Raw genomic sequence first — 25,409 nt, 5'->3', positions numbered from 1 at the left:
GGACTGAGGTTTTCTACAATCTGAAAATAATGAGCTGCTTTCTGTGTTATCTTGGAGGAGGAATGTGCAGGGTAGAAGATTATTTTACCGTAATGCCTAAATTTGTCATTTAATTTGCTTTGCTTTTAGGTAGCTGGTCAAAGATGGGTCTAGGGGCCAGATGTGGGTGCTGTCAGTAAGGGGCCCACAGCCACCCCACCGGTCTCTCTAAAGAAGCAGCTGCTGGTGGGGCCAGCTCTATTTATTCTCCATCCTTCACAGCCCCTGGGGCAGCATTTTTGGCAGTGTTTTCTCTGTGTTTTTTTGGCAGTGCCATGGGGCCTGGTGATGCATTTAATTCCTTCCGCTGGTGACTCCGGGGGCCGAGGGCTGTTTGGCACCTTTGGGTCGCCTGCCTTCTTCTTCTGCACGTTACAAGTTTTGGAAATTTTTGTAGTGTGGTGCATCAGGGTCCACAGGTACCAACAAACTGGCTTCTGAATATTATTCACGTTGGGCATCGTGGCAGGTGCAGGCACATCTCCTGCCTCGCTCACGTGTGAAATACATGGGGTGTGCAGCTCCTGTTGCCAAAAGCGAGCAAGAAGCTGGAGTTCAACTCTAAGTTATAGGTTATTTGGGGTGGGACTGGGGAGTTCACTCTGAAAATAAGACGCTGGGGAACATGTAGTCTTAAGCCCGTAAGAAGCACTTGACATGAGCTTGCACCGTGTGGTCTCTCTTCAGGAGGGTCCTGACGTGCTTAATAGGGATGCTTGCTTCATCCGTGACTTACAGTGCATATACTGAAGTGAAGGGCAGGGAGAGAGAAAGATGCTGGGAGCAGGGGGAAAATTACCTTCATTTTATAGCGCGTGTATGATTTTCTCAATAGGCAAATGATTATAGTTTAAGAGTGGGTAATTAAAATGCAGTGTCTTAGCAGTTCCTGGGCAACGCATCTACTGAAAACCTCTCCATTTCTTTCAGAGAGAGGTTGGGAAACTTGCCTGATGAGCACTGGATAGAGACACAGATAATATTTGTGGATGATGCAGGAGTGATCAGAATACCAAAGAGTGCTCACAAAAGGCGCTCGGATGAGGGGGAGAGATTTGCTTCCTCTGTGGACATCTGGATAAAGAAACTTCGCTGTTTTACCTCTCCTGCCCTAAGGGCATGGCTTCTGAGAGGCAGAAAATGACAGCTGGAGGAAAATTACATCTGCTAATTACTACAAAAATGAATTAATTGCTATTAATTGTTTTATCGCAAAATCAATTAGCATTGTGCGGCGAGTCACTTTAATTAAAGGGGTCGATAAAATCAGATAAACTGTAGATACAGCACAATGATGGCAAAACTCCAAAATTAACCTCTGATAAGAACTGAGGCCCCAAATGGTTCAGCACCAAGACTGAATTGGCTGTTATTTGTATGAAAAAATCAGAGCCCACAGCGAAAGCATGAAAGCAGAAGCTTCTTTGCAAAAGAGAAGAAAGCTTTTTATATATATATATATTTTGTATCTGTTTACATATTTCAGAGATAATTTTCACCTTAATTTTAAAAAATCCCTTTTTCAGTTTTTTGGTTATTCTGCTTTTAAAGGGATGTCATAAAGGGACATTTAATCTTGGCTATTTCATCATCCCTTTAAACAAAAACGCGCTGTCTTGAGATTCTGCAGAGCTAAAGAGACTTACAGGCGAGGTGGTTCATGCACCTTTGGTCCTAATCTTGGAGTAATCAGGTTTCTAAAGACAGAAAGAAAAGAGAAAGCTCACAGTTTAACAAAAGTTTAACAAAAATGGGGTCAGTAGAAATCTGACTGAACGCAGTACGCGAAGCCACGGGGCTGGATCTTGCGGGGGAACATCTCCGCGCGGCTCTCTTGGCATCCGTGGTGTTTCTCCATCACCCGCCATCTGACAGACGCAGCCATCCCCTGCAAGAGGCTTTTTGCGAATTTAGGGATGCCAATCTTTTGAATTGGATAATGGTGAGAACAAAAAATGTAGAACATCAGAGGCATAATTAATCCGGTGCCTTTGCTTTTGAGTCATTATGTGCGGTATGTGGGTGGGTGGAAGTTTGCATTAGAAAGGAAGATGTTGTACTGCTGTCTAGAAAAGGACGCGGATGTCTGTTGTGTGTCAGCAACATGCAGGTGTTGGGGACTCTGGTATTTTGTTATCTAATGATCTGCTCGAGGTTAATGATGGCAGCGATGAGAAATGGATACAGACCTTGCGGCGTTGTTGTGGCAGGGAGATGGGAGCGTGCCGTAATGCCCGCGCCTACCAGAACTCCGGGAAAGCACATTGCTGCTCTGACAAAAGAGGCTGCAAAAGAAAAGTTATCTGGGCGGCATTTTTCTTACTCCTGAGCAGAATGTAATGTTTGGAACTTCATTGACTAATGCACAAAGCAGTTTGAGTAATGAACAACCACTCTTTGTAAAGCAGGAAAACAAGAGGCATTGATGGAAAAGCTAATTTATTTACTCTTTTATGGAGAGGGCATGCTTTGCCCAGGTTCAGAGCTGCCTGTGCAGCTCTTGATGAGTATTCCTGCGAGTAAAATGGCTAATGAAAGCACTGACGCTCTCCCCGTGTCTCTTTTTTGAGAGTTGAAAGTGCAGCTTCGTTGTACAGCTGTCAGGGAAGGAGTCACGAGAGGAGAGAAGGTTGTTCGGCGAGCCCTTGTCCGCGTTGCCATATGGTAAAAGCTTGTGTGTTTCGAGTCTCCGGTGCTGGAAATGACTGTGGACGTGGCTGGAAGGTGTTTGGTGGTCACCAGCCCTGTCCTGGCCACCCCATCCCTCCCAGCCAGAGGTGCCAGGCCGGCCTCTTGGGCTCTGCCTCTCCTAAAGCCCTCTGCTCGCCTCTGCAGCAGGAGCCAGGAGATCTGCTTTGGGGCAAAAGAGAATCTGCTAATTTTTAATCTAGTTGACAAATTGAGTACTCATTAAAATTTGCCATACCCAGTGTCTGACAAGCAGTTCTGGCACCATGGCATGTCTGTGGGTCCCCACCTGAAGTCTCAGTCCTCATGTGCAATCTAGGAGCGATTTGAGTCATAGTTCCTGATTTTAGGTCCCTGTAAAATTTAGCTATTTATAACCAGTTTAACGTCGGTGTGTGGAACTACCAGGTGAGCCGTGTACTCTGGCTGGCAAAACTCCAGCCCATCTTCCTCTTCGGTAGCAGTGCCTGTGTGCAGCAGGCTGGGAGCCTGAGCATGGTGATGCTTTGTGGAACCGGCAGTGTAAAAGCAGAGTACAAATCGGGGATTTTTGCTGAAGCTTCCCTGAGGATCTAGGGCTCCCCTCCTTGTGCCACAGGAGCGTGCATTGAGGTTTTCACCTGCTGCTTTTGCGCAAAGCCATTCAGTGGAAGATGCAAAGGGAAGGGAAATGCTGCTTGGAAGGTGGGGGAAGAGAGGGCAAAGGCCTGAGGCTGGGGCAGTTTGAGTTTGTTCCCTCCCACCATGCCCTAATGACTGAAGCTTGAATCCTCACCCGATCCCCTCCATCCGCCTTCCTGCTGCATCGCAGCTACGGCTGCTTGTTGCTTTTGCAGCTTAAGGAGTTCTGTAGGGTAAGCAGGACGTCACTCTTACTGCATGCTGAACGGCAGCAGTTTCATAGAAAGACAGAGGGGTCTTTGAGCAAAAATCTGAAGATGACAGCCCTTGCAAAGCAGGCTGTCCTTTCCCCGAGTCCAGTGGGTGGTTTGCCTGAAGAGACCGGAGGCTCTGGTCCTGCAGAAATTAATCTACCCCTGTACAAACTCCTACGGCCACGCACAGAAAATGAGTGCCAGCTGAACGGTATTCACATTCCCATGCAAGTATGCTGAAGTGACACTAATGCCTACAGTGTAAACTATGTTAATCCCACAGACATTTTTGATGGAAATGTATCACACTAACCCTTCATGAATTTCTGCAGAGCTCTGCAGGGCGCTGCCCACACTGGAAAGCCACACTGATGTTTACTGGGGGGAAGCTGTCCGGCCTCCTACACCCTGTGTGGCGAGAGACAGCTGACAGTACTGCAGGGATTGAAGACAAAAGTGTCTGCACGTCTCAGTAATTTTAATAACACAGTATTTCTACTGACCTAGTTAAAGATAAAATTGCAATGTGAGCTAACAGGCATCAATTTAGGGTGATGGGCCTTCAAAACAATAGCAAAACCATCTTATTTTTCCAGTGCCTTTCTAATTTCGTAGCTGCTATAAAAAGAACAAGGCAAGTCTCACCCACCCACGTCCCTGTCCTTTTCCACCGCCAGCTGCACGAGCCCACACCGACCCGTGGCCGCTGTCCCGCAGCCTTCCTCCCGGCTGGGATGTTGCGTGCAGGTACCAGCAGCAGGAGCGAGCAGATCAATGTGTGCCTTATTCCTCGCCTCCATCCCGAGACCAGCTGCCAGCTTGCTCATACTCGGGGTCGTTTGGGCTCACCCGTGGGTAACACCAGAGTCTGCCACTTCATTCCACCCCCGTGCTGCGAGCAGGGGGCATCAAATTTTTCACATTGCTTCCCCGGTTTGTTTTCATGCCACCTACCCAGAGGTGGGAAACCGCTCTGTGTTTCAGTACCCCGAGCTCACCACTTTCTACATACAAAAGCCTTTGGAAAGAAAGATGCGTTTAGAGCTTTCTCATTTTGTTTTACACTTCACATCATGCTGTTATCGATGTCTTGTTCCATCATGTCACGGAGCGTAATGCAAGAGGACAAGTGCAGTAAGGTGTTCACTGTGTAGGTGGAAAATCTGAAGAGATGGAGTTCTCTGAAACATATGGTTGGGCTTTAATCAGAGATTTTTATATATTTTTGAAATGCTTCACTTTTTTTCAAAGGTCAGTCTATCTGCAGGAAAGTGACATTTCTGTGACAGACGCAGTCCCGTAGAAGGCAAGTACAGCAAAAACAAAGCGCAGCACAAACCAGATCAGCCCCACTCGTGCTCTTGAGTGAATAAGCCCAGCCTCGAGAGCCTCTAAATCAGATCCTCTGAACAGGTGGGCCATGCAGAAGTCATGATCCTGTTTGCTATGTGCTGAAGCATCCCTTATCCAAAGGTTTAGGCTGTTATACCAAGTTCTCATGTTGAGAAGAAACACGCAAACAGAGACTCAGTGTTTTGGCTGTTTGGCAAAGGTGGGGCCGTGAAGTACCACTGCAGCTTCCTGGCTTTCAGACCTTGCTAGACAGTCTCTCCAAAACACGTGTCTAACCCAGGCTCTTCCTGAAGGAAGACTGTCCTCGTCTTCAATCGATTTTTGAGGAGCTTTGTGCAGAGGATGACTCATGGCCAAAACATGAGCACATCTATTTACTGCTGAGGCCTGCGTGTACTTCCCAGAAGGGTGTTTGCTGTTTCCATTAACTTGGCAGGACTTGCTTTTATCTGTGGAAGTGTTTGTTCAAAAGATGGAAGGTTCCTGGGAGTAAGAAGTCAGGGTACGAAACATTTTTTTACTTACTATCAGAGCTTCTCACACTGGTACTTTGAGGGTCTTTATCATCCCTTTCTGCGTTACATCAGATTAGGATAGAAATAGACAAGCTGGGAAGACTGCAGCCGCTGTGCACCACCACGGGGGTGCTAGCAAAATGGAGGCCAGAGGTTGTCCCCAGAGCAGGACATTTTTTTATCGCTCTTGAAAATAACGTAGGGTGTAAGCACGGGGCCAAAGTCAAGGCTGCAAGGAGCCAAAGCGATGTTGTAGGGCTTGCTAATTGTTTTACGGGGGCTTCTGTTTAGAGCTGCCCGGCAAAATTGTCCCTGATGACCTCTTGCTGCCTGGGAAGTGGTGTTCTTAGGGACACCTGGGGGGGTCTGCCGTGCCAGGGCCCAAAAGCTGTCTCCTGCCACACGTTTGAGAGCAGGCTGGGAGCAGCAGCGGGAGCCGCGAGCCTCTGCCGTGCGGTGGCCCAGGCAGCCAGGCTCAGGACCGGCGCTGGTAAAATGCTTCCTCGTGAAGGGAAAAGAGGTTAGAGAGCTATTTTCTAAGAATAAAAATTCCTTTATGGTTTTTTGAAAACTATGTTTTGCGAAAACGATCACTTAGCATCTGGCAGGCTGGGCTTCTGCCATGTGTGGCAGAGGATACAGTTTGTGTAGTTGCAAGCAATCTACTCAAAAAGCTTTTGTGTAGTCCTGGAGCCCAGGAACTTGTTAATTTTGAGCAGTCATTTTCCACATTTAGCCCATTAGAGACTCTATTTTTGGTGACCTAGTTTGAGCTCTTTAAAAAATAATCAAGCAGCATTTTTCAGATCTGATTTGTAAAGGGACTGTGGATTGGTTTTCCAACTTGAAATGAAAGTTAGTGGGGGGGATGGAAACTGGTTTTTATCTGCCTGCTCCTTCAGAGCTAACATTTACAATTGATTTTAGAAGGCCTCTAGGAAGGTTAATCTGACAGACTATGGCTTGGCTTCACCACTTCAAGGGTTATTGTTCGACGTGCTGCTGGGAAAATAATAAAGTAGTTAGTTTTAAATAATACTTTCTCTGTGATAACCTCCAAGAGTGCTCCCAAGTATTACTGGGCACGATCCAAGCGTTGTTAAAGCCTGTGGATTCCCTTGCTCCCCAGCGAGTACGGCGGGATTTGGATTAGAGAGCGTGCAATTTGGGGCACGAGCCAAAACAGCTTGCCTTGGGTCACGGCAGAGCTGGGCTAGGGCTCAGGCGCAGAGATCCTATTTCCATGCTGCAGCTCGGCCGAGGGAATTAGCATCACGCGGGAGAAGGACCAGCCTCTGGCTGCTTGCGAGTGCAGGGAGGGCCCTGACGGTCGCAGCCCTCCAGTTTTGCTACGAGAGGAGGTTTACAGGCAGGCTGGCGAGCCAGCTTGTTCAGAACAGTTGTGAGCAATTCCAGCAAAATTAACGAGAAGAAAAATAACTGAAAGTAAAAAAAATCTCTTTAAACTTTATTTATATGAATTGTTTTCACATTTTATGGCAATGTAAAATTACGTTCTTAAATGTAATGTCCTGGAAAGGCATTGCAGTGGGAACCTACTATTTTCATTTCCTTGACCTTTATTTTCTCTGGACACCCCTTCTCACCCTGTGGCTTGCAAGCTGCCTTGGGGAGCACACCCAGACTTCAGACTCGCCCCGAGACCAGGGAGAGCAGCCTCACAGAGCTGGTGCACATTTATTTATTTGCAAGGAGCAGCCCAGAGTGGACCTCTGGATCCTTCAGAAGCACCTCTGTGATATGTGTAAGGATCTGCAAATGTAGGGATTAAACCTGCTGCTTCTGTAGGAAGAGAGAAGACAGCCACCCCTGCAGGAAACAGCAGTGGGGGTGTCCCTGCCATGAAAAAGCTCAGAGGTTTTTGAGGTAACTGTAGGAAAAAATGTGCAGCCACAGCGTGGCATGGCTATGTGCACCTCCAGCTCGTCCTGTTTGGAAGCTCCTTCAATGGGGAGAGGAAGGAGCGGAGCCAAACCATGCAGAATTACAGCAATGGTTTGGAGCCACTGCAAGATGTCTGCTAGGACCAAGTCCTGCTATTAGGGAGGTCAAAACCAGTCCTCATCCCCCATGGTCCCCACATGAGGTTGCTTGGTCTGGAGCTGACCTGCAGCACCCGACTCTGCCTTGAACTGAAATTTCTTGTACTGGTTGTTGTTCCAGGATCCTCTATGCCTCTCTTTTATCTCCATAAATATTATTCCAGGGGCTGGAATTTGGCAAAGAAGATCATATAATTCAATTGGAATCAGATTGTTTGTAATTAAAAATGTTTGGCCTATTAGAAAATGAGGATCCTATATTTAATTTATATTTGATTTAAAAAAAATAGCAGGAAATTAGTAATTTACCAGATTCTATTGCCATTTTTGTGTTTCTGTAGCTCAAAAGTATCTTGATCCAACAAATGAGATATGGCAAATGTTCTAAATACTGTTTAATTTATTTTTTTTACTGAAAAAATATGTAAATGCCTGAGAAATTATACTTTGAAAAGTGGCTACTGCAAATTAACAGCATTTCACATGGATCTTACTTTGCATTTTTAATACACATAATGCGTGTCCTAAATTACATGATTTGCATTATAAACCAGAACAGCTCCTGTGTCGCTGTTGCGGTCCAACAGTTGAATAACAAGGCTTTTCTTTCCAAACTGTATAAATACATATTTACCCAAATGATGCAATTTAGGGCTCTTTTATTTACATTTTTCTGGTCAGTCAATCACGCTGACATTTTTTATAGTCAACGTGTTTTGAAGGCATCCAAATAAATCTGGCATTTGAGGAATGCAAGGGCCAGACGTAGGCTAGAAGTAACCACAGGGTTGTTGCGCTGACACCTTGGCTCCAGCATTGCGTGATGGTGTTGTGCCATTTTCAGCCACACTGCCTTACCTTTCCCCTCTGCACCCGCGGCGTTAGGCGTAGGGTCGGGGACACCCTGGCTCCTGGGGCCAGTCCTGATCCAGAGGTTATTTTGTGGATGGGTTTTTATGCTTTTATGGGCTTTGATGATACAAGACTGTGTCTTGCCACCACGTCATCACGACTCCAGCGTGTACTATAGGCAGGTGCTTGTTGCTTTCCAAGTATTTCTCCTCCAGGTCCTGCCTTGTTTCTGCAACCTTCTGCTGTCTGAAGTGCCTGCAGAAAGAGCTGGATGACCTCTATCGCATAATCACATCACCATTGACACTGTCAGTTGCTCAAAGCCTCGAGTCAGGTCATCTGCATCTATTTGTAGTAGTTTTACGGGACTGGTCATCCTCATTGTCCAAGGAGATTCAGTTTATGGGTTTAATATTCCTCGTTGTTAGCATGGTATTGGAATGGAATTTCATTCCAAGCTGGAGGTCAAGACTGTAAACGACCTTGAGTCAGCTCACTCCAGTACGTGTTGGCTTCTGGCCATGTGAAGAGGGAGAAAAGTAAATGGGTAGAGAAACTCATGCCTTTAGTTCTGCTTTCCTTACCCAGCTCCTCAACAGCTTCATTTCTTAAGGGGTTACAAGCATGTGTTATTCAGTCTCCATCCCTTTTAACTCCTGTTGTCTGGTCTCAAGCACATTTGTTGGACAGGCAGAGTTTCTGGTGGTACTGTGTTCTGACAAGGACTGTGGAAACGACCACCTGGGCAGATAAGTCAGTGCCACTCTGCTTTGCTCTTTGTAGAGGGTCCCTGTTACTCCGTACCTGCCCAGCAAGTAAGTCACCAGTGCCTTCAGTAATCTCACGTTTCTGGCTCCGAAGACAGCGTGTCCTCTTGGTGACAGCCACATGGCACAAGACTGCGGGGTGGTCCGGTGCAGACCAGCAGTGAGTGCAATCCTTCTGTGCTGCTGCCAGGAGCTGCCGTGCTGCAACTCGGCACAGTCAAGTGTGGCAGCGAAGGAGCTGTCGGCTGTGGTGGTGAGCAGGGGATGGCCAGCGTGGCTGCCAACCTCAAGGGATGTTCAGTATTTACACCACAGAGGATCAAAACAGGTTTTCCAGCACTTTTCCCCTGCTGATAGACTGCATTATGTACAACAAGCAGATTCTCAGCTCACTCTTTGTAAGCATCAGTTTGTTTTTTTTGGGAACGAGATGTGTGCACTGTTCTAATCAACATTTTCACTGCATCCTTTTTATTGTGCTGAGCTCCATGCAGCATTGCAGACTGGAGGGATCACGATCCCTGTTTCCTTTTGCTACTTTGATATTGCATTGGCATCACCTCCCTTTTTCCCTTGCACCCCACTCCCTGAAACATGTTCCCCACCTTGCAGTAGTTACAGACATCTCGTAAAAGGCTACATACTGCATTTCATGGATGTGCTAATGATTGTGTCCTTCTGGAGTGTGTAATTAAATTCTTAGCTACCAAAGTGGAACCACATCATGGAGCTATCTCTAGTTACATCAGTATTTCCAGACTGGTAGGAACTGTTCACAGTTTCCAATACTTTCTCCCCAGCCTGCGGCCGTGACGTGATGAGCAGAAGCTTATTTGCTGAGTGATGTGCAGAGAAAGTACAAAGGAGCAGAGTTGTCTCAGTAGCATCACGTGTGCTGTTCAAAAATCATCTCCGAGATGAGGAGAAGGTGGGAATAGCAGCAGCAGGATACTGAGAAATTGGGAGTTGAAGATGCATTACATAAACAGCTCTTTTGCCAGCTGAAATGCCAGCAGGGTGATGATAAAGTGCACAATGTTTATTGATATCTGAATGACTATTTGTTGCCAAAAAATGTATTTTAGAAGTTAGCATAAACTCAGTTATCTGATTCTAGCATGGTTTAGTATTTATTGGGAAATCTATGGCTTTTTTTATAGCTATTGTTCACCTTAGGGAGAGAATAAAAAAGGGAGAAAGCCATTTTATTTTAATAGCTGTGACTTCCTAATCTAAGCACTCTGTACTAGCAGCTTGGTTGCAGAGTGGAAAGAAATGGTGGGCATTACCATTTATCCTTTGTTACGGAGCTCTATCACCTCTATCTCCATCAGCAGAGCCAGGCAATAATTTACTGCAATGGACACTGAGGGATATCAGCTCCCAAGCTGCTCTGATTCAGATACTTTGTCATCGTGAGTTTTCAGGAAAGTAAATAAGTTGATTAAGGGGGAAGATTTGTCACGTCAGCCTTTTTGCCCACCTAGAAGGCAATGTTCTTCCCCTCCTTCCTTATCCTACCCCTGCCTTCCTTGCAGCGGGTTTCCTTGCGTACACAAGTAGCTTTGATAAGGAGATGCATTCTCAGCTGTGCCTGAGAACTAGCAAGTGTTATATATATGGAAATGTAAATGATGCTGATTAGCCAGGTGTCATGGTTTGAGGAGAAAAGTTCAATCAGAACAGGGAGAATTTTGGCAGCCCCATGCACGATCAGCTCTTCAACAGCTAGCAGAGAGATTCCTGCTAATGCTCAGAAAAGCAGGACCAGGAATAGCAGTCAATAATTGTAAAAGATGAAGACACATAGCCAGTAGAGCATCTTTCTGGTGCCTGTGTTCATGCTTCCTAAACCTCATCTGGCAGTTTCTGGGTCCTTTACTTTGTCTCCATAAATTTCTAAGCATGCTGAACAAGTGTTGGGAGCCAAGGAGCAGGCAGCAATTCAGCACCCTCATCGTCCTTTGCTATCTCCTGATTTTCTGTGATTAGTGTGTTTAGAGAGGTGAATGTTTCACAGTGATTTCTAGAGCTGATCATATTGGCTTTGAATGTGCCTTCAGGCAGAGTTGTGACCCTGATAATTTGCTTACACCTTGACCCGTAGCAAAACTTGATGCTCGTGGCCTGGAGCCTGGTTGATTATGCCCCACAACAATGCTCTGTGCTAGGCTGTGATTAATAGTTAAAATTCAGGGAGTAAAGCAGTAGTTCTTCCGCTGCACAGGCCAAGTTGGATTCTGGCAGTGTGCGACTTGGGATGCTCCAAGCCTAAAGCCAGAGCCGCCCTCCAGACTCATTCCAGGCTGCCACCAAAAATTGCTTCCCAACAAAGCAGGAGGTGTGTTCAGACAGGGAAGAGACTACAGGTGGGCTAAGGTCAGCTCTGTTAGATACAAAATGCAAATGAATCTTGGTATTAAAGAAGAAAGGCTCTGACTTTTTTTTTTCTCCAACCTTTTTCTTGTTGCCTATTGGCAGTACAGGGAAGGGCTAACCCCAAACCTCTGCACCATGGCAGTCTTCTGAGACATTTGCCTCCAAAGCAGGAGTCAGCTGGAGTTCAGCGTTAAAGCAGAGCTTCAAAGAAAGGTATCACAAACTTTTTACCCAAAGATGCTGCTATTCCAACTAAATCATTTTCCCTTCAAAATGCTGTTAGCTTGGAAACGCTGATGGAGTTTGACATGCTGACATCACCCAGGGAGGGCATCCTGAGGCAGAAAAGAAGACATTTCCATCTGCGTTACGACAGCAGCAGCTGCGTGTGGTTATGTACCTTGCAGAGCAGGGACAGCCCCAAGACTTGTGTGGTTTGGAGCACGTTTTTAAAGGCACAGCTGAACCCAAGCCCAGTGCTCAACTGAGAAAGCATTTAAGCACATCCTTTACCTTACAAAGACTTTCCAGTCCATGCCAATGCTTCATACCTCCATCCCACAGTACTGGAGGTTCAGGTCCACTCTTTTCCTATTGAAAACCTCAGCTGAAGTAATGTGGCTGTAGCTGGCCTTAATGCATTTTTTTGTCCTCCTACCCAATTTGAGAACGAGATGTTGCTGAGAAAGACAAATGTCATTGTGGAGCAGCTGGCTACAGCCTTGGTAAGTGCAGCAAAGGGCTGGGGACAGGCAAGGGGGTTCCTGATTTTACACAGCAGTTCAGGAGCTCTCTGGATCAGTCCTGAGCCTGGTTGCTTCTCTGAAAGAAGAACATTTCCTTCTAATGACATGCCATGTAACTGCTCGTACTGAACCACAAATGCAGTGTTGTAGGTACAGCTGAAATTAATCCTAGCATAATGCTCCTAGAAGGAGAATGCCTGCTGTGCGGAGCAGTGAAAGCAAGTAGAACTCTTTTCCAGCTGCCCGTCCCATAGTGCTCCCCGTCGCAGGCACACCGGTGTAGACACGAGTGATCCCATTGTCCGCTCGATCCAGTCCCGGTCCTGCAGGTATCCTGCAGTGCCAAACAGTGGTGGTTTGCTGGCAGAGATGGCAGCGGTGAAATATTTCCAGTTCCATGAAAGGACATAGCGTGAAGCTAATTAATTAAAGCTATTGGGAGTTCCTTTGAAGCAGCCTGTGATTAAACATAAGGATTTATTGTGGAACAATTAGGTAAATTTGGCCTCAGGTATCTCCCCCTGCTTCTTAGTCCCTAGGGGAGGAATGATAAAATTCTGGCTTAGAGCTATGCTTTATTAGAGTTCTGTCTGTTTTAATTGATTCAGCTTTAGTTATATATCTCATTGAGAACAGTTAAAGTAAAGGACAAGTGTTAATTTGTAGGCATCCTGTGAATTAACTTTGTCTCCTGCAAGGAAAAGGAAAAATGCAGACTGCCGTGCTGGAAACAGCAGAATGGGAAATGGTGCAAGAATGAGCTGGAGGTTTAGCCTCCAATGTCTTCCAGATCTTCGTATCTCATCTGTATCTTCAGTCTAATATTTGCAATGAGAGTGGCAAAGGCGGCTGTAGTGAAATTTCTCCAGCAGATGTTATCCTTTAGATTGCAGTGCTGTGTCGAGAGCTAGGGGGTCACTTCTTTGTTCCCTGAAATTTGCTGTGAATCTGGTCTTTTGGGTTATTGGAGTCATGGATTACCATTTGTACCACTTTGATCATATTTTTAAATGCTGGTGAGACAAGCTGATCTTACTCTTTGGGCTCCACATGAGCCCAACATGAAGGGCTAGAAAGACAAGATGGGAAAGCCAATGAACTTTCACAATGAAATGAAATTGCGGAATTGCTGGCATTTGGAGTACAGGGTGTGCAGGCATCATGGTAGGCTCTGTTTTGATGAATAATTTGACATAAATGCTTATACGGAACTGCCACTTTCCAGCTCATTTTACTAAGCTTTAAGCATTGACTTGCAAAGATCACGACTCTTTTTCTGTAACTACTGATAATTCGTGTTTTACTCCTGACTTTGCAACTTACTTTCAGCTAAAAATTTCATTATGTAGTGTAAGGACGTCATATGACACAGATCTTTCCCTTTTACAGCCTAAATGGACAAGAGAGAGGGAAAAAAAGAGGCAATTTTAAGCAGTGGATATGTCATGAAATCTTTTTCATAGATGGGGAATAGAGAATCAGGGAGATGAGCTACTTGGCTGATTGAATGGAATAGAGAGCCTCTCAAAGAAGAGACTAGAAGGACTAAGCTGGGCTTGTTTAGTTAGCAAAACAAGACCCCAAATTGTGTCTTAATTGCTGCATGTACTCGGGAGCAGTTCAAACTAAAGGAAAGTGCTGGCACACAAGCAAATGTCAAGTAAATTAAAAAACGCTTGGTATTGAGAAGGTGTGGGCAGGTGACAGTACCCTACTTTCTCAAGCTCTGGTTCAACAGTAGCCAAAGCCAAGAGCTCTTGCAATGACATTCACACTGGCGAATGTAATTAAGGGCTGCAAGGGTAGCATCCTGAACAGAATTTATCTCTTGGTTTGTAATGCTTTAATTTAGTATCAAATATTCATGGACTGCCAGGGTCAAATGGGGATAGGAAAGTATTATAACAAACATGAGGAAAGTGGGATGTCAAAGTATTCAGCTGAAAGGTCAGCCATCCACGGAAACCTGTTAGGAAAAATACTGTGAATACATTGCTGCATCTGTGAGTTACAGGGCTAAATGCAAGCCACTTCTGCCCCCAGCATGTAGGACTTTGGAAGTATCAAGTGCAACACGCACAAGTGCTCACGCTCAGACACACGCAGTGTTTCGGATGAGCAGACAACCAAACATGCCAGCGTTTGGCTGGTTGTATAGTTACATATATAAACAAGAAGGCAACCAAAATTCAGAGAAGCTGTGAACAAAGAGCTACTAGAAATCAAAGCATTTCTTCTCTCAAGGGCCACATGAAAAAAGAGGGAGGATCAAAACTGGCTAAAAATAATGGGGTAAATGGAGGCTGTGGAGCAATATGGAGAGAGCAGTTGTCTGGCTGCATCTTCTGGAATCTTACAGTTATCTAGGAAACGGCATGTATGGACACGGGGCTGGCACCGAGTGTGCTCAATATGTGCTCACGTTGCATCTTCAGGAGTAAAACACCCTGACCTACCATTTTCTGTTTTCCCAGTTGGCGTTCAAATGCACTGGTTGCTACAAGTTAGAAGAGAATTGGGGAAAAAGAAAAAAAAAAACATCCTTTGGAGCCAGAAATGCCTGCAACTTCAACTTGATATTATACCTGCCTATTTAGCCTTAAAGTCAGGCAGGGTGCTGTGAGAATGAGAGCTGGGTTTGCTCAAGTGAGAAAAAGCTGTCATTTTTATCCAGGATTTTTCTCGTCTCGCAGCAGCGTGCAGCTCAGTGAGGAAACTACCAAAGGATTGCATTTTTAGACACCCAAAATATTTGAAGAGAAGAAATCCTGCAGGAATGCAAACACACTTTTTAAAAAACATATAAATATATATGTGTAAATACATATAAAAGCTATATACATGCACATACATGTATGTCCTGTAGAAGCCCTGAAATTCATAAAAACTCCAGAGAAACAAAATTTAATTCTGCAAAATCCTAAGGCACTTTTTAGAGTTAAATTAATACTAATGTAATTAAATGGTAGCACTATTTGTTGAGAGTATTTAAATAATTAATTTTCCTACTGGTTCTACGGAGTACACTTAGGTTCGGCAATTATATGCTAAGTGAAAGCAGTGTTGCCTTAATGATTTCATGATAATCTGACCTTTCATGGTCCTAGTTTACAGCAGCTGGCACTTTCTATATATTCTATGGACTGTAAAGTAATTAATAGCAATGAAATACCATTCTGATGTAGTCTCCACTGTGTATGCTTAAGCCTCGTCTTGGATGACCACTCAACCCCAAGTCCTCTTTCTGGGGAGGATATGTCCCCAGTGTGCTCTGTGGGCTTAAGTGGCCAAGTTCAGTCCACTCAGCCCAGACTTTGCTGGTTTTGTGGATTTTGGACATAGCCCAGCTCTCTCAGATGCTCTCAACATCTCAGGGTCACGAATGGAAGGAGGGTTTTGGGGGGTCTGTCTGCAGGACCTCCCCTGCTGGAGGGCAGCTTCCAGCTGGGGGGTACACGGGAGACTGCCCTCAACTTATTGGGTAGATAACTTTATTTATCATTAAGTACAATAATAGCTCTTGAAAAGCTGCCTTTGAGGGAAAGGTAATAAGGGTATTAATAAAAAACAGGTGAAGAGAGAAGGGCCCTTTTAACTTGCTGCATTATTTTATCATTGTCAATCACCTGGGATCTCCTTTGAGATTATTCCTGTGCAGTTTAATAACATTGTTTCTGTGATGACTTTAATGTCTGAACCTTTCTTCCATCCTTAGCTATGACAATAACCACTCTGCTTTTTCTCCTTCAACAAGCTATTGTGTGTGGTTCAGTACATTAAGGAACATTATTAAATATAGATGTTTCCTCTAATTAAGCCGTTGGAAAGAAATTGCTGGTCCAATCATTTGCTGGTGATAAGTATTGAAAGAAATTATATCTTACATTGAGTATTACACTTTTCCCGCCAGGCTCCAAGAAAAAAAAAAAAAGAGAGAGAAACAAAAGAACGAAATGATACAAAAATAAAGCAGTAAGATTGCAAACTCAAGCGCTCAAAAATAGATAATGCCAGAATTATGCCTACCTGAATTTTCCTGGCTTGTTATGAACCATAAATTGTCTCCTTCTCTGCTCCTGATCACGTGCAGTTCCCCTTCCCTCCCTGTCTCTTGACCTCTTCCCCATAATAAAATTACAGAATTTTAAAATCCCAGTAATGTGATGGTAAAATTACCATTTATTCTGGAATCCCAATGCTTATGATGTTTAGAAATTTTTATATCAAGAGCAAACAATGTTTTCTGGTCTTGTTCCTGACAAGAGCGAAATAATGTTATTCAGAATTTTTCCAGTGCCTTCCATCCCCATAAACTCACGTATAATTTAAATGAAAATGCTATTTGTGAACCTTGAGGGAAGCACAATTTCTTCATTGCTTCAATAACTGTATGTAGTAATAATGGTATATTTAAGGTATCTGGTTATTAAAAAAATTGGACATAGCAAAAATAAAAAATAATAAAGATCCCCATTGTTTCTAAGGTTATGCATCTTGCATTGTTCAGGAACGCATTGAAATTACTGAGCAGGAGAAGTCTGTAACATGCCCCCTTGAATAAAAGTAGTGAAATTAATGCAGACAAATATCTTATCTTGATAGTTTGCTCAGTCACTGAAGATTAGAGGTTGTTTTCCTGGTTGCTGTCACCCTTTCGTAATCTCAAAATCTGAAGTTTACATGTCCTTCCTGAAGAATACTTCAGAATTTGAATTCAGTTGCATTTTCTAATTCCTTACCTCATAGAAATTAGGGATCTATCCTTGAAGGAGACTTTAACAATCCATTAAAGCCTGAATAACAGAGCTATTCTCCCACTTCTAAACAAAACAAAGCCACGTCTTCAAAAACAAGAAGCCTCTTCACTTTTTATCTTAATGGAAATAAACCTAATCAAAAGCCAGCGATTAATGGATCTCTCCAGGGTTTCTATTCTTGAAGATTAGAGAGTCACAAAGGCTGAAATAGTTTCAATAGGAAGGTGTGATGCTGAGCTCAGATTGTGTTATTTGTATGTGCTCAGCTAGAAACAGAGTTGCTAAAATCCAATTTTTGGATGAAGATTCTCTTCTTCGACAAAATGAGACAAACAGCAGCAACTCCAATATTCGGTAATTTATGTGTGCAAAAATGTCCTGCAGTGCCAATAAAGTTGGTTCCTCCCAGGAAATGCATTTAAAATACTCATTAAGGGGTGATTGTTGCACATAGGAAACACGCTGAAAGCTTGTTTTTAAGGAAGTATTTTCTTGGGAAAGAAAAGAAAACCTCTCCGAGAAAAAGCAACTGCTTTTTTTGGGATTGGACAGCCAGTCGTTTGCTTCTTGCAAAAAGCCCCAGAGCTCAGACTGAGGATGTTTTAGCTGAAATTTGACAAGGTTGCCACATCTTCACTACATGCAGTTGCTTCCTGTGTTCAGAAATAGAAACAGCGTTTTGCTTTGTGGAGTGGCCTGGCACCTTCGCCTGCACTTTGAATAGGAAAATGTGACAGTCCTGTTGTTCAGCTCAGGGATGTTTAATTCACTCTGCATCAGTCCAAGGAGTGGGAATCTTGCCAACCAGTGGCTCCTGTTGTTTCCACAGTAGGTGGTGGAGAAATTTTAATAAATGTATTTAATTTATCAGGCTAACTATAGCCTTGACAGTAATTCATACCAACTAACCTGGCTGTATACAAGGAAAAAACAAATCACAATGTCTGATGCACAAAGCCTGTTGCTCATCATCTATTAGATGAATAAATAAAACCACCTTCTACTGTTAAATGCACACAAAACATTTCTTGGATTTCTGCAGGCAGCTTCCATTAAGGAGCATGTAATTCTGGACACACTGTTACAGCCTGTACTGTATTTGTTTTGTGTATTCTTCCCTTTGACTTCTGATCAGTACCTTGACCTTTCATAACCATTGTGGGAAAAACATCCTTTTTCATTTCTTCTTTTTATTGTCTGTGTAAAATTTCATCCACTTGCTGGGAGGGACTTTGTGAGCATTGGTCCTCCTCCTGCTTCTCTGTCCTCCCGCTCTTTCCCTGGGAAGGAGGCTCGGGGATGCCAGTTGGATGGGCTCCCTGGTGTGCTTCAACCATTTCCTGACTTGGAGGACCAAATAGTCAAGCTTCTGATGATTAGTTCAGCTTAGACACAAGCAGAAATCTCATGGGGATGTATAGCCTCATAGTTAAGAGCAATGAGGAATAAAATACTTTTTTTTCTTCTCTTTTTGTAGATGACATCATGTAATGCCAAAATAAATACATCAACCTGGTTCAGTGCACTGACATCATCTCGAGATACCTGTAGTAGTGCAGAGAGCATTTGGTGTAAATGCAACCATGAAACCTTGTATGGTGAAAGTTACAACTCTGGTTAAGGCTCCTTGTATTGTTAGGAAAACCCCTCTGCTCCAAGGACTGTGCAGTCCAACTGCAAAACAGGAACGTCAGTGCTTGTAGGGGATGCAGACTTCCCAGTGCAGTGCTCGCTCTGCTAGCCCGCTGTGCCTCTCTAAAGCAGTTTGAGCCCGTCCGCTCAGTGAGCCAGCCGTCACTTTGTCTTTCCTGGTGAGTGTCCCAAGACCCTTGAACATGCTCTCAGCTTCTTATAGGCTATAGCTGTCTAAGGCAAATGGATAAAAGGCAATGTGTTTTCCCATGGTTATTACTTTCCTAAAATCCTTCCAGACTGTTGGCATTATTTTGTTTATGAGGTAGTAGTTTGTGCACATTTATGTTGCCTCGAAAGCAAGATTTACTTGATTGAAGCTCCCAAATGCAAAGAAAGCAAAAGGCATTAATCTCTCCAATTGGAAATTCTGTAACTGGGCAGCTATAAGCTGATGTGCTTTGAGTTTCTGCAAAATGTAGCTACTGCTAAACAGCCCAAATGGTAAAGCATTTTGTAGCAGTATAATGTTCTCATTTTAATCTTTCCGATCTAATTTATGACTAAATTTTCCCTTGGGAGATGATACAATAAACTCTCATGGAAACCACTTCGCAAATATGTTGAAGGCCAAACAGGTATTACAGATATAATGTCAAAATTCTTATTGACTTGCTAAATACGTAGTCATCCTTAGCTTTCCTCAGGACAGTAAGATGTTAGCTTTGAAGATTAGGTTGTTACAGAGTGGAAGCTTTGTCTTGGTCATAATGTAGTTCAATTTAAACAGCTTAGAATTTATTGTATGTGCTCAGGCAGCCTGTATACCTGAAAGTCAGACACCTCCTAAGCGGATACACTAACAGAGGAATTGTGTTTTAGACAGAAAATGTTAGAAAGACACTCAGATGTTGATGTAAACCTAATCAGTTTCTTTAGTCATACAATATTTTTAGCTGAAAAATAGATATAGACACATGGTGACAGCTGACATGAGCTTAAGTCTAGCTCAGTCAATAGGAATAACATTTGACTATGTCTCTAGAACCTATATTTAAAAATTTGAAAGCTAGAGTTTTTTTTAATCATGCTATTTATCTGTTATTTAGATTTACTGTTCCCATTCCCACATTACTATTTTGTTATTATTTTAGCTTTCCACATCCCACATTATTTTCCCAGGAAAGCTTTGCAAATTGAGTCGAGATACACATTTCAAAGGCTTCCCCCTACATTTTTATCCATCACTGTCGCTTATACATTATTTATGGAGCTTCCTTTCCAAATGCCAGAGTTGGACATTGATCTGCAGTTTAGTGGGTATAAAATTGGCATTTGCTTTGTGTCCAAGACCTCCATCACCTTTTTTGTAATGTATATTAGCTCAGTCCCAGCCTCACTTGCTTCACCTATGCAGCAATGTGATTTCTCTCTTAAACTCAATAACTACATAATGACCATACAGTTAATTCTCCAGTTTTTGTGTATGAAGAAGCCTACTCCTGAAAAAAATGATATGTTAAGACCAGCCATTCAGAAAACAGAACTTCAGTTGAAACACTCCAAGGGTGGCTTCTATAAGTTGTCACGAAAAAATTCACTTAGAAATTTCCAAGGACTTAACAAAAGATGCTCCTCACTGACTGCCACTTTAAATTTCAGGAAGGCTGATTTTGCTTCCAATCCATTGATTTGTTGCTCAAAATATTATTATGCATATTAACAACGAAGTCTAGGTGTCTGTGAGGACAAGAGTGATTTAAAGTTTCTACCGTCTGTCTTAAATGTTCAGTCACAGTTCAGTTCTGCAGTTATGCAGCAGCCCAAGGCTCCTCAGGTACAGCTCTTTTCAAAATTACAGCCAAGCCCATCCTTTTCCTTTAGTACAACTTAAAGCAAACTAAAAGACTACTCTACTACTAGTTTGTTTTTTTGTTGTTGTTGTTGTTTGTTTGTTTGTGTGTGTGTGTGTAACAAATCTGAATCTAAAGTGCAACTTTAGTGTTTGGACAATAAATTTTCTGCAGCTGCCAAGGCAACTCCGGTTGCGATACACTACTTGCTTCCAGATCAGGAACCAGAAAACTGTTTTTCACTATCCATGTTCTGATACTTGTCAGTATGCTCAAACTTGAGGGATTTTTGTTGAAGCTCGTACTGCATATCAGAAAAACCACTGGTGCTCAGAAGGGCTTAACACCACAATTTCACAAATGTTGACGTAATTGAAGAATACAAGATGTGGAAGGAGACAAGACATTAGCTTGTTCTGGAACAAAATTCCTGACGTGCATGCTCTGTGTTAGTTTTGACATTGTCTCAAAATGGAGTGTCCTCTTAGACATGAGAAACATCAGTATGTGCTAAATATTTCTCATGGTTGTGAACGGCTTTGAGAGAAGCTGGAAGCAGCCGTGTGCCTGAATCCCATAAAAGATGTCTCCTGAACTCTTTTGAAAATCTCAGTTTATCTTGCCATTAATATTTATAATTGTCAATGAGCAATGCATGGAACAGCTAATTGAGCTCCATAAATTGCAATAGGCTGGTTATTTCCACATGGCTACATTTCAGTTATTATTTTTCCCTTGGAGTTGGTACTGTAACTGCTGTAGCTGCTTAGAGACCACTTTTTGCTAATTCAGTAAATGCTAATTTTTTTAATTGTCACAATTGAAGACAGTGCGTTGCATCAGTGAAAATGTATGGGGAAAAAAATATTAATTGATGGCATTTCAGGTTATCAGCACACTCACTAACATGCTTGACTGCATTTTGTGAACGTGGCTGTTATGATTGCCCTGGGAACTTGTTTAAAGTTAAGCGAGTGTTCTCTTTATGGCACTACTGAATTTCCCTGTTACAGGAAACAAATTCATGCTGTTTGGTTTTGTTCTAACAGATATAACACCTTTTAATTGATCGAAAAGAAAAATGTGGAATATGCTGTTCAAGTTAGCTTGAGATGTGAAAAGCTTCTGAAACAGATGATGTGGTAACTATTCACAGTAGTTGTGCTCACAACTCTGCTGTGGCATATTAACTGTGATTAACATGGAAAAAAAAGGTCTCTGCACTTAGGAAATATTTTCCCCTTTGTGTCACTTAGAAATCAAGCTTTCTTGGGATTTAACATAATGTGACAAAATGCATGGGCCACATTGGAGGGTCAGTCAAGCTCCTTGGACCAGGCTCAGCAGACGTCTGTTGTCTGCTGGCAGCTGAGGCGTGTGAGGAGCCTTGCCGATGCGTCATGAAATGGATATTCCCTCAAAATAGAGCTTACAGTACTTGGCAACTGATGGTGTTAAAAGTGGGCCCTTGGCTTATTCCCGACATATATCTCATTTACAGTTATCCACCCTTTCTATTTCTCCCAGTGGAAAAAAAAAAAAAAAACACCAAAACACACAGCCTCCATGATAGATGTTTAAAGGACATGGTAGCATTTATGAGAAGCCCCAGGTTCCTTCATCAGTCATTGATCTGTGTTTCTGGGCAGAACAATGAAGTTACCCATTATTTTGCTGCGCTTCACTCGGGTTCATTTGACTTGAACCAGACGCCAATTTAAGATCACTACTAACAATCGTGTTGTTCCATCCCTGCTGACAGGATAATTCTGGCCTGGCTGTTGGGAGCTTAAAATGCTTTACCTGTGCTCAGCTAGTATTATTTGTAATTAAAGCTCCTAGGTTATACGTTGCAAAGGAATGGGTTGTCTGGAGCTCATTTTTACAGGTCATCCTCTAGAAAGGTATCTCTGAAAATAACTCAGTGTTTTTCATTTTGAGATCCCATTTCTCTGTTCACCTTGTGCATGGTATAATGTGCCAGCATTAGCTGCTGAGAAATTAAACAGGACATACATGCAAAACTGTCCTTGAAGAGAGCCAGGCTAGTGTTTCCATGTGCTCTCATTGATGAAAAGACCCAAATTCCAGACAGTACAACCCAGAACTCACACAATTAAAGCTGTTTAGCTTTTTTTTTTTTTCAGATGGAGGAAAAATGCGTACATTAGAGAGGAAAAGCTGTCCCCTGAACATACAGCGGCAGTGTTTGCTGCACGCTTTCTTATGCTTTGCTGGGCCTGGCTGAGGGGCACAACAGCCGCCATCTTAGAGCTGCCATTGAGATGGGGCGGCCGCCATTTTGGGGCAGTTCCTGAGGCGCGACGGCCGCCATTTTGGGGCGGTTCCTGAGGCGCGGCGGCCGCCATTTTGGGGCAGTTCCTGAGGCACGAAAGCCGCCATTTTGGGGTAGTTCCTGAGGCGCGACGGCCGCCATTTTGGGGCAGTTCTTGAGGCGTGGACATTGTGGCTTCGGGGCGGCCCCTGAGGTGTGGCAATTTGCATGCTGGTTGGAAGTCATTATTCTGAGAACTGAAAGGATGGCAAAGAAAGGCAAGGTAATACCATCAGGGAATTTCCAGCCGCAGTGATGCTGTAACGGGGAAGAAAGGGAAAATTGTGCAAAATCAAAGGATGGAATGTTCAAAACATGCCTAGGTTTGGCATGACTTGCAGGGCAGGGGGTAAGACTTGGAAGACCCTTTCTGACATGAGGATTTGAGAGTCCGTGTGGAGGCCAGCAGATATCTTTGCAGTGACTCCAACAGTGCCTGCAGTGAGCTCCAAGCAGGCAGGTGTCCACTTTCAGTAGGCATCATGTCAAAACTAGCAGCGACTGCAAACTGACAGTGTTGGCAAAAAGTGGCTAAACCCTGGGCCGCCTGCTGCGCTCCCAGTATGTTTTTTCAAGCTGAACCAGTCAAAAAAACAAAACATCCTGCAAAGCATGTCATTACTCTTTTTTATTCAAATCTGAATACAGAAAGAAACCCCAAATTGAAATACTGTGGCTCTAGACTTAGTCAGAAGGCTGTGTTCTAGCAAATACAACCTCCCTCCACTTTTTTTTTTTTTTTTTTTTTTTTTTTTTGCCACCCTCTTTTGTATTTCCCCAAGAATTAAATTAATATGGCTGTTTCTCCAGCAAATACGTTTGTTGGGGAGAAAAAGGTATTGTAACACTGATGGGTTAGGAAAGAACCCTCTGGCTCTTGTTGAAATAATTGCCATAATTTGTCATTTCAGTTGGATAAACCAAATGGGGCAGTAGGCCACAAATATCAACAACAGAACTTTATTATTTTGTCCTCTGTTTTTTATTTTCCAAACTTTGTGATGAAAATTGCTGGTGAGTGTGTGTGTGTAACTTCAGTACCATGCGAAATTAGTGTCATTTCAGGTGTGCTTGTTGTATGGAGGAAATAATACATAACCTTAAAATAGAAAAGATGTGTGTAAGTGACAAAAATTGGCAGGGAGGACTTGGTCAGATTCAGTTCTGGAACTGCTTTTATTTTTTATTTTTAATTCTATTCCAAGTTTAGAATGTCCCTTTAAAATAATTAGAATAATCACAGTATCTCTGGAACATCAGTGGAGAAATTCACGTCTTGAGTATAATTTTAATATGTCCTGAATTCTGAAGAGAAGCTAGAAAAGCCAGCTTACGGAAATTTTTGTATATGATGAAAACAAACTCCTGACCAAACTGGCTAGTCTGAAATGTCTGAAAGTAAAAGAGCTATCATGAAAGTGCTAGAAAGCTTCTGATTATAATGGAATCAGTGTCCCAGGGAATAATGCAGCTCTGCATTTAATATTGAGCTACTGAACCGTACATCTCAACCTAGCTAAACTCACTGGGTTCTCATCAAAGTGCTGTAATGACACTGTGCTCTTTTTAGATGCCAAGCAACTCTTGAAATAGCTCCAGATCTTTTTTAGCAGCTTCAGCTGAGTAGAGACATCAGACATTAGAAGGACAGCTACTGCCGCGGCATATATATATATCTTTCATTATGTATACTGCCACACTCGGCAATAATCTTATGAACTTTTATAAACCTAATTAAAAGGTTCTTGCACACTTCCAGGCAAAATCATGGCAGCAGTGCTGAACCAGCAAAACAAAAGCTATCCTTTGTTCTGCAAATCTGTTGTCTTTCCTTACTAACGATACATGCGCAACACGTTTAATTCAATTCTTGTCATTGTTTGCCTGTGTGTTTTTTGTTCTGGCATTGACTGGCATCCCTGTTGTGTTACTCATAGTTCAGGCATGTTATTCTAAGTAGAATTTTTTATTTCTGTGTATTGTTTAAGGCATTTACTTTGCCGAAGGGAAGAAAAAAGTGCTTGCATCTACTTAAGCAGATGGATAGTTACGTCAATTTCTGTCCATTAAATACACAAACACACATAGGTATATAAACATACGCAGTGATTGCAAGGTGTTGCAGGTATGGAGTTAAGTGAGATATGAAAACTGTATTTGAGAGACACTTTCTAACACAAAGGTTTTGTTTCTGGGAGCAGCTCTGGGCTGGAGCATCCTCCAACCTCTCCCTCCTGCTAAGGACAGTGAGCCTCTAGGTGAATGTTGAAATGACACTTCTCAGATTTCTAGGCCATTTATTTGAATTATTTGGAATAACTTAGTTTTCTAAAACATTTTTCTTTTTAAAAAACATCTTAGTACTGTTAATCTTTCGGACTCTGAAAAACTGTGTTTGTTTGTTTGTTTTTACCTTTACAACCCAGACAATCAAGTGTTGAGTATGAGCAGGAGAGAATTGTTGTATAGCTTATCTAACGCAAACAAAGTATTCAGCCAGCCCCGAAGTGCAACAGTAATTTTGCTAATGGTTTTGATACTACCTTTGATCAAAA

General features: G+C 43.0%; 1 protein-coding gene across 7 annotated transcripts in view; it reads left to right on the top strand.

The window, feature by feature from the left end:
* Positions 1-25,409, top strand: part of ERBB4 (erb-b2 receptor tyrosine kinase 4) — a 590,714-nt gene that overhangs the window by 279,371 nt on the left and 285,934 nt on the right. Inside the window, exon 1 of one of the 7 annotated variants that reach the window (XM_084524745.1) lies at positions 22,955-23,077. The exons of the other annotated variants lie outside the window; for them this stretch is intronic. Coding sequence (XP_084380871.1) covers positions 23,060-23,077 — 18 coding nt within the window. The 5' untranslated portion in view covers positions 22,955-23,059. Of the gene's footprint in view, positions 1-22,954; positions 23,078-25,409 lie in introns of those variants that run through there. 7 annotated transcript variants of the gene reach the window in all.

The sequence above is a fragment of the Aythya ferina genome (genome assembly GCF_964211825.1).
Source record: "Aythya ferina genome assembly, chromosome: 6".
In the NCBI taxonomy this organism is placed as follows: Eukaryota; Metazoa; Chordata; class Aves; order Anseriformes; family Anatidae; genus Aythya; species Aythya ferina.
The sequence above is the reverse complement of the archived record's forward strand: the minus strand, read 5'-3'. Positions and strand labels throughout refer to the sequence as shown.